At 38.1% G+C, this 13,843-nt stretch overlaps 1 protein-coding gene across 1 annotated transcript in view; it reads left to right on the top strand.

Annotated features, from left to right (window-relative positions):
* Nucleotides 1-13,339: 13,339 nt before the first annotated feature.
* ss (aryl hydrocarbon receptor spineless) overlaps nucleotides 13,340-13,843 on the top strand; it is a 64,613-nt gene continuing 64,109 nt past the window's right edge. The window contains exon 1 of the mRNA XM_011503947.1: nucleotides 13,340-13,825. Coding sequence (XP_011502249.1) covers nucleotides 13,713-13,825 — 113 coding nt within the window. The 5' untranslated portion in view covers nucleotides 13,340-13,712. The remainder of the gene's footprint in view (nucleotides 13,826-13,843) is intronic.

The raw sequence follows: 13,843 nt of genomic DNA, 5'->3' as shown, positions 1-13,843 counted from the left end.
TAAGCCTTCGCGATGCAAATCTCTCGTTACAGCTGTCCTACTCTAATTATATTATGCTGGGTTTTGCTGCGTTTAATATTCTCAGCAGCCCTAGTAATGTATTTTTCGCGATGCAAGTTTCGCGTGCGCTCGCGTTCCTGCCCTTAAAAGAAATTTGTGGCTTACAAGAATCTTTTTGCGGTTGTAGTACGCATCGAACCGAGGACCCGATGAACTTACATGTAACTAGTATTTGAACGGGCTTATTGCGAGGTTGAGTAAAAGATTTTCCCGTCACTTTATAATACATATGCGAGTTCGCAGATTGCAATCGAAGATATTCTTATCGATCAGACGCCTCAAATGAAATTTTTCAGCTAATTCGTCTCCCCTTTCGCGCCTGATTGCTCGCAAACTCGCGTAACTGCTTGTCTGGACACGTGCGAATTTATTCGGCTGGCATACAAGAGAAGAAGGGCCTCTTAAAACAGAGAAAGCAATCGAGAGAGAAAGAGAGAGAGAGAGAGAGAGGGAGGGAGGGAGGGAGGGAGAGAGCGAGAGAACGGGAGCCGCAGATGCTCGTAACGGGCATCGACTATCGGGAAGCTCATCGGCCAATGTAATCATTTGTTGGACGAAATGTTTGATGCCGTCCTCGAGTCATTTGCATCAGGTCCGCGCCCATTGATCCGCGCCTCTCGATTAACGGCCAATTTATTATAATGGGAGCACGCGTGCGCACATTGGTCGCATAATTAGAGGTGTTAATGGCTGCAGCTGGCGATATGATTTATTGGGTCGCTGTTGCTAATTAGACCGCGTTACTTTAAATTTTCTCGTTTTTTGCGAGATAAGTCGCCGGGTTTGCTAATCGGATAATGAGTAACGGTAATGATAGGTCTGAGCGGCCTTGATGCGAACTTAACGACGCAAGATGGAATTCGTGCGTCTTGCACTTTCCACATTGATAAGGACGGCGAGTAGAGAATAATAGAAGCAATGTATCACTCGGTTTCCTGCCCACGAAAATTCTTCTGTCGTCCCACGTGCGAATAATCCAGGATCCGATGCCACGATGCCCCATCACGAGAAGTTGAATACTCTTCTAATAATGCCGCTCAAGTACAGTCGAATAATTATAACGAAGCTTAAGCTTTACTGGTGATTACGTGTCCAAGGTCTTTGGTCGTCTCAGCGAATCGAATATCACGGTCTTTGAATCGCGTTCAACCGAATTTTGAGCGATGCCTCACGTTTCTTGACGGCTAAATTTAAAAAATGACCGAATAATAAAGGACGAGACACTTTTTATTTACGGTACTTTTTATTTTTCACAATAGTAAGCGACATGCGCCGGAATACGGAATAAGAGTGAAAAAAGCCAGCGGCATGGTAACGTGCGGTCGGGCCTGTCTATATATGATGAACGAGCTTACTTTGATCAATTCCGCCTTGTTGTTAATTTAGCTATCAAAGGAGCCGTCCCTCTAATATTTCACTAAATTCTCCTCTTTTATCAGACTCCTTGACAACTATCATTGTTAAATAGGCTCGTTGATGCTTACCGAGCACTCTAATTGAGCTAAAAAATATGAAGAAACCCTTGTGATTCGCAAAATATGCCAAAGTCATAGTGGCCTATTTTTTTCCATTCCGTCTAATAACGGGCTTATTCCAATCAAACAAAATCAATGGACTGATACGTAATTGTAGCTTTTAATGCGTTACTTTATTACACTAGCTAGCCGTTGCGTAACCACTGTACTCAGAGTTGCATCCTATTGCGTTCCCCTCCATTTAAGCATCAATACTCCAGCCTCGTTCTTATTCCATTTCAACTTATATTTTGGAAAATCGCAGGCTCTCACGCTCGAGAAACCGTTAAATTTTATATTTTTCCACGGATGTTATTTAACTGAAACTAACTACGCACAAACGGCGCTATTAACTATATGAAATGGTACGGTACGTACACAGCTCCATACAAATCTCCGCTCGCCAAATAAGATCTATATTTCACATAATAAATTTTAGTTACATTCTATGAATTTGACCAACAGTCATGGGTATTAATTAAGCATATCTCAAATTGATGCTTTTCACGTATTTCTAGGACGAGTTCGCGATATATATATATATAAGAAGAAATAATAACGAACAGTAATAACGACGTATCCGAAGAACCGAGCGCCACAATACCGTTCTCTTACTGTGGACGAGTCAAAATTATCTCTCTTTTATAAATATTCAATATTCTGGTACTGATGATGAATCGTTTCCACGCGTAATGCACGAAATTTATAAAAATATACTATTGGCAATGGGAACTGGCGGTAAGTACGAGAAAGCCGTGTATTTTTCGCTAAGCAACGTGACGGAATCCTAAAGTTACGCACGTTGGATGAGAAATAGAAAGGAGTGCTGATTCTCGATAGTAGATTCACTAATTACGTATACGATTGATGATCGATCGTGCATCAACATAAGAAAGAATTACCGGGAATTATTATAAAAATGGACGAGAACAAGTACTTTGTCGGATGCAGATGTCGCTCAATTGTTGTTAGGTTATCGCTATCCACCTCTCCAATAAACATTGAAACGCCATCGAAGGCGTCAAATATTCTCGCGTGCGCATCCCTTATCCCGAACGTTAGAGTGTCCTCGAAAAATGCAAACACAAAGCGAAGCTCACGAGCTTTCGTTGAAAAATGGGAGGGGCTTAGCATACGCGATCGGTCCGGCTCGATGTCGTATATTATCACGCGCCTTCGACGGCGACATCAACCTTCTTGCTTGCCGCCATCTTGTTCCCCCGCGATTTTGTTTCATAAGCGACGGAGAAGTTCTTGGAAGAAGCCAGTCAATAGTGCCAAAGCGATTACGTTAACTTAGTCAAAATACTCAAAAATTAATTATTAGCGCCATTATTAGCATTTCCCGTGAATCTTTCTTAATTACGTATTAAATTTCGACTGCGAACGTCAGCTTTTGTAGCTAAGACTCTTACCTTTCCGATAATAAAATGTGAAATGCAGTAATTACTTTTCTTCAATTTTATAAGTTTAACGAAGCTTTTAACGAACTCGACTAAATAATACAATCGTCTTAAAGACTCGCTGGGAACTCGTATCGCGTAGCATCCATACTGCATACCTGTGTAAAATCTAACATTAAAAATATTATTACTTTTACGATGATTTTTTTTAGCATTGAGCCTACATTCATTCGCGTCTTTTTCAAATAATTATTCGTCAAAACGTTCACTCGCTTCGACAACAATGCAATGAAAAGCGTAATTCCAGGGTTTCGTTACTTCATTCTGTTGTGGGACCGCAAAATAAGAACGCAGAGATTTTTGAACAACAGGTAGACCAGCAGATTTTGAATGTTCCAAAACTCGACCGACAACTAACTTGCCTGGAATCGGCAAGACGACTTATTTGTCTTGCGTGTAAATACGAGTCGGCCTCGGGCAAAATCGTGGTTGCACTACGAGCTCCGAGAATTCCCATTGGGTGAAAAGCTCTTCTCCGGGAAAGCCGTCGTCTTTTCTGGCTCGGGGAAAAAGGGGGCGGAGTACTTGTCCTTATGATGCGCTCACGCGAGCCCCAAAAGTCCCTTGTTTTTATTTTCGGACAGTGCGAAGTCGAAAAGAAGGGAATAAGAGGGGTAAGGAAGCGAAGAACGAATATGGGAAACATCCGCGGAGAGATATCGTATTTTTCGAGGGCCCAAGACCGCGGGCCCATCTGCCTCATTGTCTCGTACCCCATTGTCCGGGCCCCTATATTTTGTGGCCGTCTCTCCCTGCGAGATTAGCAGCAGTAACAAAAGCTGCCGGGGCTGCGGCTGATACGTGTAATTGGCCTCTCGACGAAGCACCGATTTCGCGATCGATTTCTCATACTGCAACATTGAAGCCTGAATATATCGTTTTGGCATAATGGTTCTTTAATGTTGAACTTTTATCTTCGGAAAAGCCTGGACCGCTTGGAGAAAAGACGGCGGACTCGCGAGTTTAATGAAGAAAAATTGGACTCGACTACGCACACGTGCAGACCGCTTTATTGTCGGCAATAAAAGTCTGCTTTGCTTTTATTACTTCGGGAGGAAGGGGTTGACTTTAAGAACCGGCGACTTAGTCAGTAGTCCCCGGAGATGGGGATCAAGCCTGGAAAATAGTCGCAAAATGCTATGAAATTGGCCCCGTAATTAAATTGTTTCATTACCAGTTGACAGTTTTAGCCGATTCTTCTCGAACTTCATTATCTATGATTTTGGTCTTCGCGATCAATGTTTGTGAGTGATTAGGAGTGCCGATTGGATGCATCGAAGGCGAAGCGTTGAAACAGGCTTTGCGTTGTTGAAAATTGACAGAAAGATGGATGGGTCATTGGAGACGTGGACGAGCTATCGGGGCAATTAGAAGGACTTTTACTCTAGAAAATTGAAAATGAGATTACTTTATCGACGACATTAATATCGTTATTTTAAAAAGACTTTTATAAAGTTTTATAAAGTGCGAGAGCAAAGATCGACTTCTGATGCAGTACACGATCAAGGTAACCGTCATTTTGTTCCACTTTCAATTACAACGAGATATGTTCATATGGACATTGACGAAAATATAAGTAATGCTCGACCAATCTTACATAAGAATTGCAATCTTTATATATATTTCCTAGTATTCATTGCTATCTGTACATCAAATAAATTAAATTCATTCGTCCAAACAAGGATATTTGAGGCTTACATGATTTGCTTTATATATCCAAGATATTTCACGAACACCAATATGAGCAAACCGAACTTATGTAAATGATTTTCGCTTTATCTAATAAATTATTATTGTCACATCCGTTCCATCAGTTGTCTGGGAGTAAAAACGAGATTTTTTTTAGCTAGTGCCAGTACCGCGGCTGTGATTATGAAAGTGTCCCCGACGAAAATGCTCTTGCTTCACGGAATTCGTAACCGCGTGCAGGACAGACACGTAGGCAACCAAGAGGCGCTGCTTTACTCGAGTGCTTAATGACTCTACGGGCACGAAATTAAAATGAAAATTGGATACCGGCGGAGACGGTATTATTTTATTTTTATTTTTTGTCCACTGAGTGCTGGACAATGGTAAGCTGGACGTAGGAGCAGTTGGATCGGCCGATGGCACATAATGCGGCCCAATCATTGGATTATTCCGGGCCCTCTCGGGAGCCGCTCGATTAGGAAAGACCGGAGAAAGAAAGAACAGCCGCCACTACCGCCACTGCTGTCAATCATCCGCGGGCTAGACTACCAATTTCTTGACCCCCCTCCCCCGCTGCCATTCCCCACACAACGCGACCCACGTAATTCTCAATAATTTCTCCGAAGGCAATCCTCGATGCGTTTTCCCCGGCCGCTCTTCGCCAACTTGGAAATTATTATAAGACAGTAATTGCGAGGATCACGTATCCGCAGCTCCTATTTATCCGGCTTCATTATAATAACAATTTAAAGCGCGCCTTCCCCACCCCCATAAACAACCATCGATAATTATCGGTTGCGCCGTTGGCGCCGCGTTGAAAGTGCCAGCATTCAGACTCGCGACCTCGGACCTTTCGGCCCTTCCGCGAGGGACGAATGATAAATCGAGTGAGGGGGCGCGGGATCAACGGCCGTCGCCCCAGGGCCATTAGCCGAATCGAGGCCGTAATCCTCCGGAGGCCGTAATCCCGGAGCAAGTTCAACTCCCCGTGACCGGGCGACATTTGCTGAGCGAAACAATACAGCCCCCTAAGTACCGCGAACTTTCGCTTCCGAAGAGTTTGCTTTATTACTCGCCACCTGCACGATGTTTCCTGCTTCGTCGAGGCTTAAGAGCTTAGGTCCAAATCCATTGGATGGGCAAATAAATGTTACTTATATTTGAAATCGTTTTCTAACGGCAAGTTCATTTCCAACTGAAAATAAAATCAATCACAGAGGCTTCTCTTAGCCACTTCCTTCTGATTTCTACGTGCATGTGCATGACGTGTACTTTTATCGTATGCTTTTGTAAGAAGGGAAAGTTTAGCCAAACGCGTAAAATGTTCAACTTGTTCAGCCAATTTTTGGATATCTTCAAAATTGGCCTACATTCCGGAATAATCTTTCCAACCATAATCTCGTTCTCATATTTTCTACTACATAAGTTAACATATATTTAACTGCACTTATAAGGATTTCAATATAATATGTCTACTTTCAATGTATACTATGCTTTACACAGTGATTTCATTTTAATAATTAAACGAAAGAGTCATAGAGAGTGAGAGGGAGAGAGAGAGAGAGAGAGACAGAGACAGAGACAGAGAGAGAGACAGACAGACATACAGATAAACCGACATACAGAAAGACATAAATATTTATTGAAATGGAACGCCTTAATCTAAAATAATAAGTTCATTATCAATAATTTTAGAATCGCATTTTACGGTATCAAAAGAATTGACGATCATTATCGACGTTTGATTGTTAGCAATTGAAGTAATTCATTCAATTGATAATCATACAACGTATATTAGTAAAGCTCAATCAGTAGATGAAATTTACATTAAAATAGTTTTGTTTTTAAGATATTCAACATACTCGTAAGGTATTTGATATTAATTAGGTGAGCGGTAAGTTTTTGCCTTGGAGTATTGACATAATGTTACGGATTTCATTAAAACTTTTATGCCATAAGCTGAAAGATAGTCTCATATTTACAATACTTGTTTTCAGAGAATAACTCGGTATGATTCGGTAACAGTTGGAATTGAGCGCAAAAAAGAGTACGTTATGAAACAGGAAGTTCTGCTATCGAAGTGTTGATATCAAATAAAATATAAATAGAGTGAGAAATGATTTAGCGTTGAGTATTAAAACAAGGGTCAATTTTTCAGATTATGAGCAGAGAGTTGAAAAAGCACAAGACAGGTTAAAGTGAAAATTCTGGCCGCATAATACAACAATGAAGCAGAAAATGATAAAGTCGTTGGGGACTTGCACAACGCTCAAAAGTCAAATGTTCCTGTAACAATGAGACAATGAGAGCTACGCTAATAACGACCAGTCCATACATAATACATATGAGTGCAGCCAGGTCGCATCGCATCCTTTTATTACTGGCATATGGAACGAATATAAAATCCGAGTAGAAAAACGGCTCGCGGGCCTACAATTATGCGCTCCGCTGAAAAATGCATGACAAGTGCGAGCGGTGTTAGCTTCTTCCCTTTTCCCAACCCATACCCTTTACCCCGCTTACGCTGTCCTATGGCATCGAATATTCCAAACTCAGCTACTTTTACGCCAGAGCTAAATCATCTTAAAGACGTTAGTTTGGGCAGGTACGCTCTTCGCGGAAGCAGCATCACTATAATTATTCATGCTCTCTGTCTTCCTACGAATTTGTGAAACTAAATTGACCCATTGACAAAATGAGCAGAAATTATAATCAACGAATTAATTCTCTACAGCTTTACGCAATCGTTGTTTTACATCATGTTTTAATCCTACGATACTCACGCTCTTAATTTCATCTGTTTTCAAATATTTTTAAACATTGTGTTTTAGTGAACCGCAACAGTTTATGCGAAAATATAAAATTCTGAGAAAACGAAAAATCAAAATTGAACTACCTATCATTATTACATATTTAAAGTAAGTACATAACTAAACGCATTGCCTGTATATAATGAAACCTGTTTGACATTTCGCTCTATAATTCGAAATTTCTGTATTAACCACAAACTTAAGTTTTTGTTAATTCAGATCGTAAACAGCCGGTGACGCTCAGCGGCAAATAAATGGTCGCCGCATAAATACTATCCCTTCCAAATGGCAAAAATAACTTCAGACCATTGGCGAAAAGCTCGCTTATATTAATCACTGGATAAACCATAAAGCGCGATAAGGGGGTGGAACAAGGAACTATGGCCGGGATACGAGTGGCTTTACCAATCACCGCAGCAAAGTGAGACGAAGTGAGAGTAAGTGGGGAGTGAGCTTCAGGGTAATTATTCATAGCATACAATTAGGAGGCCGTGGGGATCGGTATAGCACGCGTTCCCTCGCATGTACTTCAAAGCAATGATTTATTTAATTAAGCCAGAGCGCAGCCATTATTCTGGCGCTTGCGCGCACAGAGCTGAGGGCCATCATAGCTCTAATCAATCTGCACCGTCCTGGAGTCGCTCGCGTCTCTTATTATTATTTCGAACAGCCAATCGTATCAGTACCTACGATCTTATCTAACCACGGAATCGCTAAATTGTTTGTCAATTTCCCTTGCACTCTCTCATCACATAAGCATTGTCGTTTCTTGTTGCGTGTTAACCCATTGAGATGAGCGATCGCGATCCCATTTCGAAACATGCACAATTCCTTTAAGAACAAACTTTTAATAGAACGCGACAGCCGTCGGGCCGACGATTGATTATTAGATGATGAGCACAAAGATGAGCAGGAGGAAGGGTGGAATTACGGCCTCTACTACGAGAATACCGATACAAGGGTATAGGGGAATTAAGGGATTGGCCGAGAGATGGCGCTGCGAGCTTCAGCCACTGACGTCTAGGTAAATGATTCCATCCTTCTATGTAGCTCTTTCGAATTTTTTCGCCACTCGCTACTTGCAGGTGACTCCTACACAACTACGATACGGCAAAGCTATGTATCCCAGTTGATTTAGCGTTTTAACGATTGCTTTTCAGACATAAACGTGTAATATAAGTAGGTGATATTCGTAGGGGAAGGATATCACAACAATAAATATTTACTAATCGGGAGATAAAGATGTTCCTCTATGTGTGTGTGTCGATTAGCGTCTATCTCATTCTCAAACACAGGTAGGTTTGAGAGGATTCGAGACCTTCTATTGAAGTCGGTAAAAGGGAATCTCTAAGGATGGTAAGAAGAGCAATTGGGTAGATGCGCCCCAAGGTCAATGACGAAGTAACGACGGTAGTCGACCGGAAGATTTGTCGCGATGCGTGCAGCACGTAAGGTACTGACCAACACTAACAGTCGGCTTCGTTAAAGCACAATTAAAGTTCACGAGCTGGCGACTTTCTAGTCTCGCCTCGCAAATGTTGTTCCTTACCGAGGCTTTGATTTAGAACAACTTCCCTCACGATCTCCCCTACTCTGTCCAATTATTTTATAGCGCAGCTTGGTCTGTTTCCCATAATTTCTATACTTACTGTAATCGGTGGAATTATTTATACATTATGTAACTTGTGTAAAAACAATATTATGCGTATTCAATGGTAACATGTTGCTACATATTTAGATCATTTAATTGTAAAAATAAAAGTATTTAAAAACAATTCAGATTATCATAAATCATGTTATTTTTTTAAATACGACGCAAAATAAATAACATTGCAATTTTATTAGTATTGAAAAAATATTTTCAAAACAACAATTTCATTTATTTATAATTTGATGTAATCTGGCATATACGTGTAAAGGGTATTCTGCATTACAAAAAAACCAGAAGCCATAACTGCATTTCCTGGATGAAAACAATCGAAAGCTACTCTTATGCTTTTCAATACAAATACAAATAAAGGCTTATTTTCATCTTTTCAAAGAATTTTAAATTACTGACTTTGATAATATATTTTTCGATAATAATGATACACGGGCGTGCCTCTATTATATATATATATATATATATATATATATATATATCAGTACATGTTTAGTGTTTTTCAAGTTTGTTTAAAATAACGATGATCAAAGTAATAAAGTTTTAAAAATATTAAATGTTTATTTCTAATTACTTTCTATATTAACCTCCTTCGCTATTAATCTAATCTTTACCAATAATTTTCTACAATTGGTATATCATAAATATTTTAATTTGTATAACGGTCGGATAATTATAGATAAATATCCTACATATAGTAAAAAATAAATAATAACTGCTACATCTAAAAAATATCCCATAACTCCACTTCCTTTAGAATAGTTGAAGCAGCAGTATTTAATCTTAATAGTATTAGATGTATGATCAATATAACATTTATGAGTTGGTTCTTTTATCGATGTGTCTATATTTTACTGCCAATTTAATATCGTCATTTCTTTCTTTAAATTTATTTGAAACGAAAGAATTATTTTGGCCATGTGTAGAATTGATTTCTCATTTCTTGTTTATAAACTACAGTATAAATATTAAAATATTTTATTGTTAGTTATGAAAAATCTATAAACTCCTTCGTTAATAATAATGCAAATTACTCAATTACTAGATAATTAATAGATAATTACTAGATAATACATACTATTTTTACATAATTTTATTTTTTCGTCAATTTCATATAAACTATCTTTATAAAGATTTATAAACACTTTTCAAAAATATAATACGAAAATAAATAATGTTATATAATGAAAACAAAAAAACGAACTAGCATTTAGTAAAGAAATATTTCTCAAAGGATAGTACGTTGACTTAATTGTAAGTCCAATAATAAACGAGGCTAATTGACTTTTTCTGTCTATTTATTTAAATTGCATTTTAGGACCGAAATATAAATTGAATAATATTGTATTAAATTACAATACTCTTTCTTTTTAGAATATTATTGCAAAAGAAGAAACATTAAGAATAACTACAGTATTCAATCATTTGCTAATATGTCGCCTTATGCAGAAAGAGAGAGAGAGAGAGAGAGAGATATTTAAGATATTTATAATCTTTGGATTTTTTGAATATTTTTCATGTAAGATGAAATGGAAAGTTAAAAATATATTCAAACCATTTCTCTCGTGATTTTATTGAAATTTTCAATGTTCACAGTTTTTACTACACATGTGAAAATGAAATAAATATATGATATAATAAAGAACAAGTGAACGTTATAATGATTTAAAAATTTCACAAAAAATTAGAAATATTTGTGATTTAAAATATAACCTTGAAATAACTGGAAAAGCTCCCTTATATGTTACTATAATTATCTGGCAGCCTTGTAAGGTTTAAAATAATTTCACTTGATTTTCATTTGAAAAAGAAAATACGTTATCAAATTAATTCTTCTACAATTTTAGTAACGTAATAATAGATGGAAATAAATATCAAAGAAATCAGAACAAGCGAAACTGAATTTTATTGATTATCTAAGCAATTTCCAATAATATATGTTGACATTTTGCCTATTGTTACGAGGTAAGTTCTAAATTGTTCATGTTCGTCCGCATTTTTTAATAATTTTTTGCACGTAATCGAATATTAATTATTTTCAATTAAAAGTGAAATATAATTAAAATCATCACTTCAATTAAAAACAATATTCTGAGTAAATATGTTAAATTGCACTCTAATCATAATACAAAATTATTTGATTTATAATGATATTTTCAATATATATTTAAATAATACTTTCATTAATATAGATCAATTATTTTAATGTTAACGAATCAAAGTATCATATATATCAAATGATATTCATTATCTATGAACACTATGCACATAATCTTGACATAGATTTATTGGAAATTATTACATACTTCGTGTGACATTGATTGTTCAATGTGACTCATTGGGACAATGAGAGTTATATTTGCATCGTCGGAGATATGGTGACGTTATATTGCAAAATATCATACAATAGTATACTATTCTTGCATGGCACATACTGATTTTAGTAGTATTTAATACGCATCATTCGTCGAACATTATTGACTAATATACTATAAACTAACAGTACATCACTGAATATAATACAGTATTTTCAGTATATGAAAAATAACAATTATATAATAAATTCAGATAATATTTAGTTAGATAAAGCACTACGGGTACAATTATGTCTTATTTACAATGTGGTAACTATTAATTAATATAACATATAAATAAATTAATTAAAAAATATATTATTGTTGAATGGTGTATCAAAAATAATATAAATTAACAATCCTCTTATATTATATATAATACATTATATATAATAATATAATAAACGATAGAAAGGGGCTTTACTTATCCATTTTGATATATAGTGGATAATAGATTAAATCTGCATAAAACTACATTATCTATTGTAAAAGTGAGTATGATAATTTTGTAAATATATGTTATTGTTATCTTATTGAAATGTCAATCTCGTTCATTTACTTAAAGGCCAATTATTGTTAAATGTGTATTTTTATTTTTATTTGATAAAAATATTTTGAAAAATATTATAAAATAATTTAAGAGTAGTTGAATAAATCCTTTATAGCGCAAGTAAGATTGATTATCAGCCTTTACGAGCATAAACATAAAAATCTTGATATCCACTTCATTTTTTACTCAAGTATTGATTAACTGTATCCAGAACGAAATAGGAACGTTAACTATTATAAGCTGAAAATAATAACCGAATAGATAAGTATTGGTAAAAGTTTATAAATAAAAGTGGATAAATATTTAAAGTTTTTTTTTTATGAATTTCTCGTAATATTAATATTAAATAGTATTAAGTAATATTTAAAAATTCTATAAAATAATACGCTAATTGAAGGATTTAGATGATTAATGAATATTTAAGAATACATGAATATTTAACATATGTGTATTTATAATTTATTGATTTATCTCGTATACAAAGTAGTACATAACTATGATTTTGTAGTTAATGATTAAAATTATCACATTATGGTGCATAAAATTGTTACTTTTGCAGAGTAAAAACGGATCGATGACCAATAAATATATTATTATGTTTATTATTTATAAATAATTTTTTGTAATGGCGCACACATCATTGAATCGATTCATAAGCTCATTTATAAAATTTAACGTCAAATGATTGTACATCAGAATCCCCCATTCCTTATTACATTACTAATTACATTAAATTACTAATAGATGTGTTTGAACAGTATCTAGGGATGATCTTACTTAGACATTGTGAATGAAAGTAATGGATTTGCATGCTCTCGCTTTACATTGGTCGCGTTTGAAAACGAAGTTGTTGGCTCAAGGAACATCTCGGCATTGCGGTCTGTGATCTGCGCGCCACCAGCTTGGAAAATCACGTCTACCGTCTCGAATGATAAGACGCCACCGTCGGTTGAAGGTCAGTCGATCTCGGATAAGCCCTCGGTAAAAGCTTGCAAGCTTAGGCCCTCGCGTCCCTCTCGGGCCCGCGCCCCCGAAGGCTGGCCCTCCGGGACGCCATGCTGGCCCGGCGGCGCTCCCCATTGGTTCGTGCCACCGCCGGCCGAGGGGCGGGGCTGGTTTGCTGTCTGCCGCTTGCTGGGAGGGGGGAGCGGCCGGGCGGCGTGCGCCTCCGAACCCGCCGCCAGTACACGGGCGACCAGCCGCGAACGAGGATAGCGCGTACGACCGCAAAATTTGAACGTTTACTCGAGAGAGAAAGCGAGAAAGAAAGGGTGGAAGAGAACGAGACACAAAGCTAGATATTGGGCTTTGCTGTTGAGGTGCCCGTCGTTAAAGCACCCGGAGCCAGTGTGCGCGAGGCCCGCCGGGGGCGCATGGAGTTGTCGCCCGCCGAGCCCTTGCCGGGGCAGCCGTTGCCGAAGGCCCGGCCCGAGCCGTTGTAGCCGTGTACGCCCTGGAGAGAGGAGCCGGGGGGCTGGGGGTCCTCGGGACTGGCGGCAGCCACTTCGCAGAGCAGCGGATACAGCAGCAGCAACACCAGCAGACATGCTACGGCCCGGCAGCGGACGATCCCCAGGTCCTTGCGCTTCATCAGCAGAGTGATCTGCAGACGATGACGCCGACCTCGGCGCCGGCGGCCGTCGCCGCCAGTCCCAACAATCCCGTGGCCATGAGTCAACTTGGCACCGTTTACGCCACCAAGAGACGGAGGCGCAACGGCAAGAGGTCTGAGACGCTCTTACT

Source organism: Ceratosolen solmsi, unplaced genomic scaffold, assembly GCF_000503995.2.
Source record: "Ceratosolen solmsi marchali unplaced genomic scaffold, CerSol_1.0 scaffold53, whole genome shotgun sequence".
NCBI lineage: Eukaryota > Metazoa > Arthropoda > Insecta > Hymenoptera > Agaonidae > Ceratosolen > Ceratosolen solmsi.
Note: the sequence above shows the minus strand (reverse complement) of the source record. Positions and strands in the feature narration are given on the sequence as shown.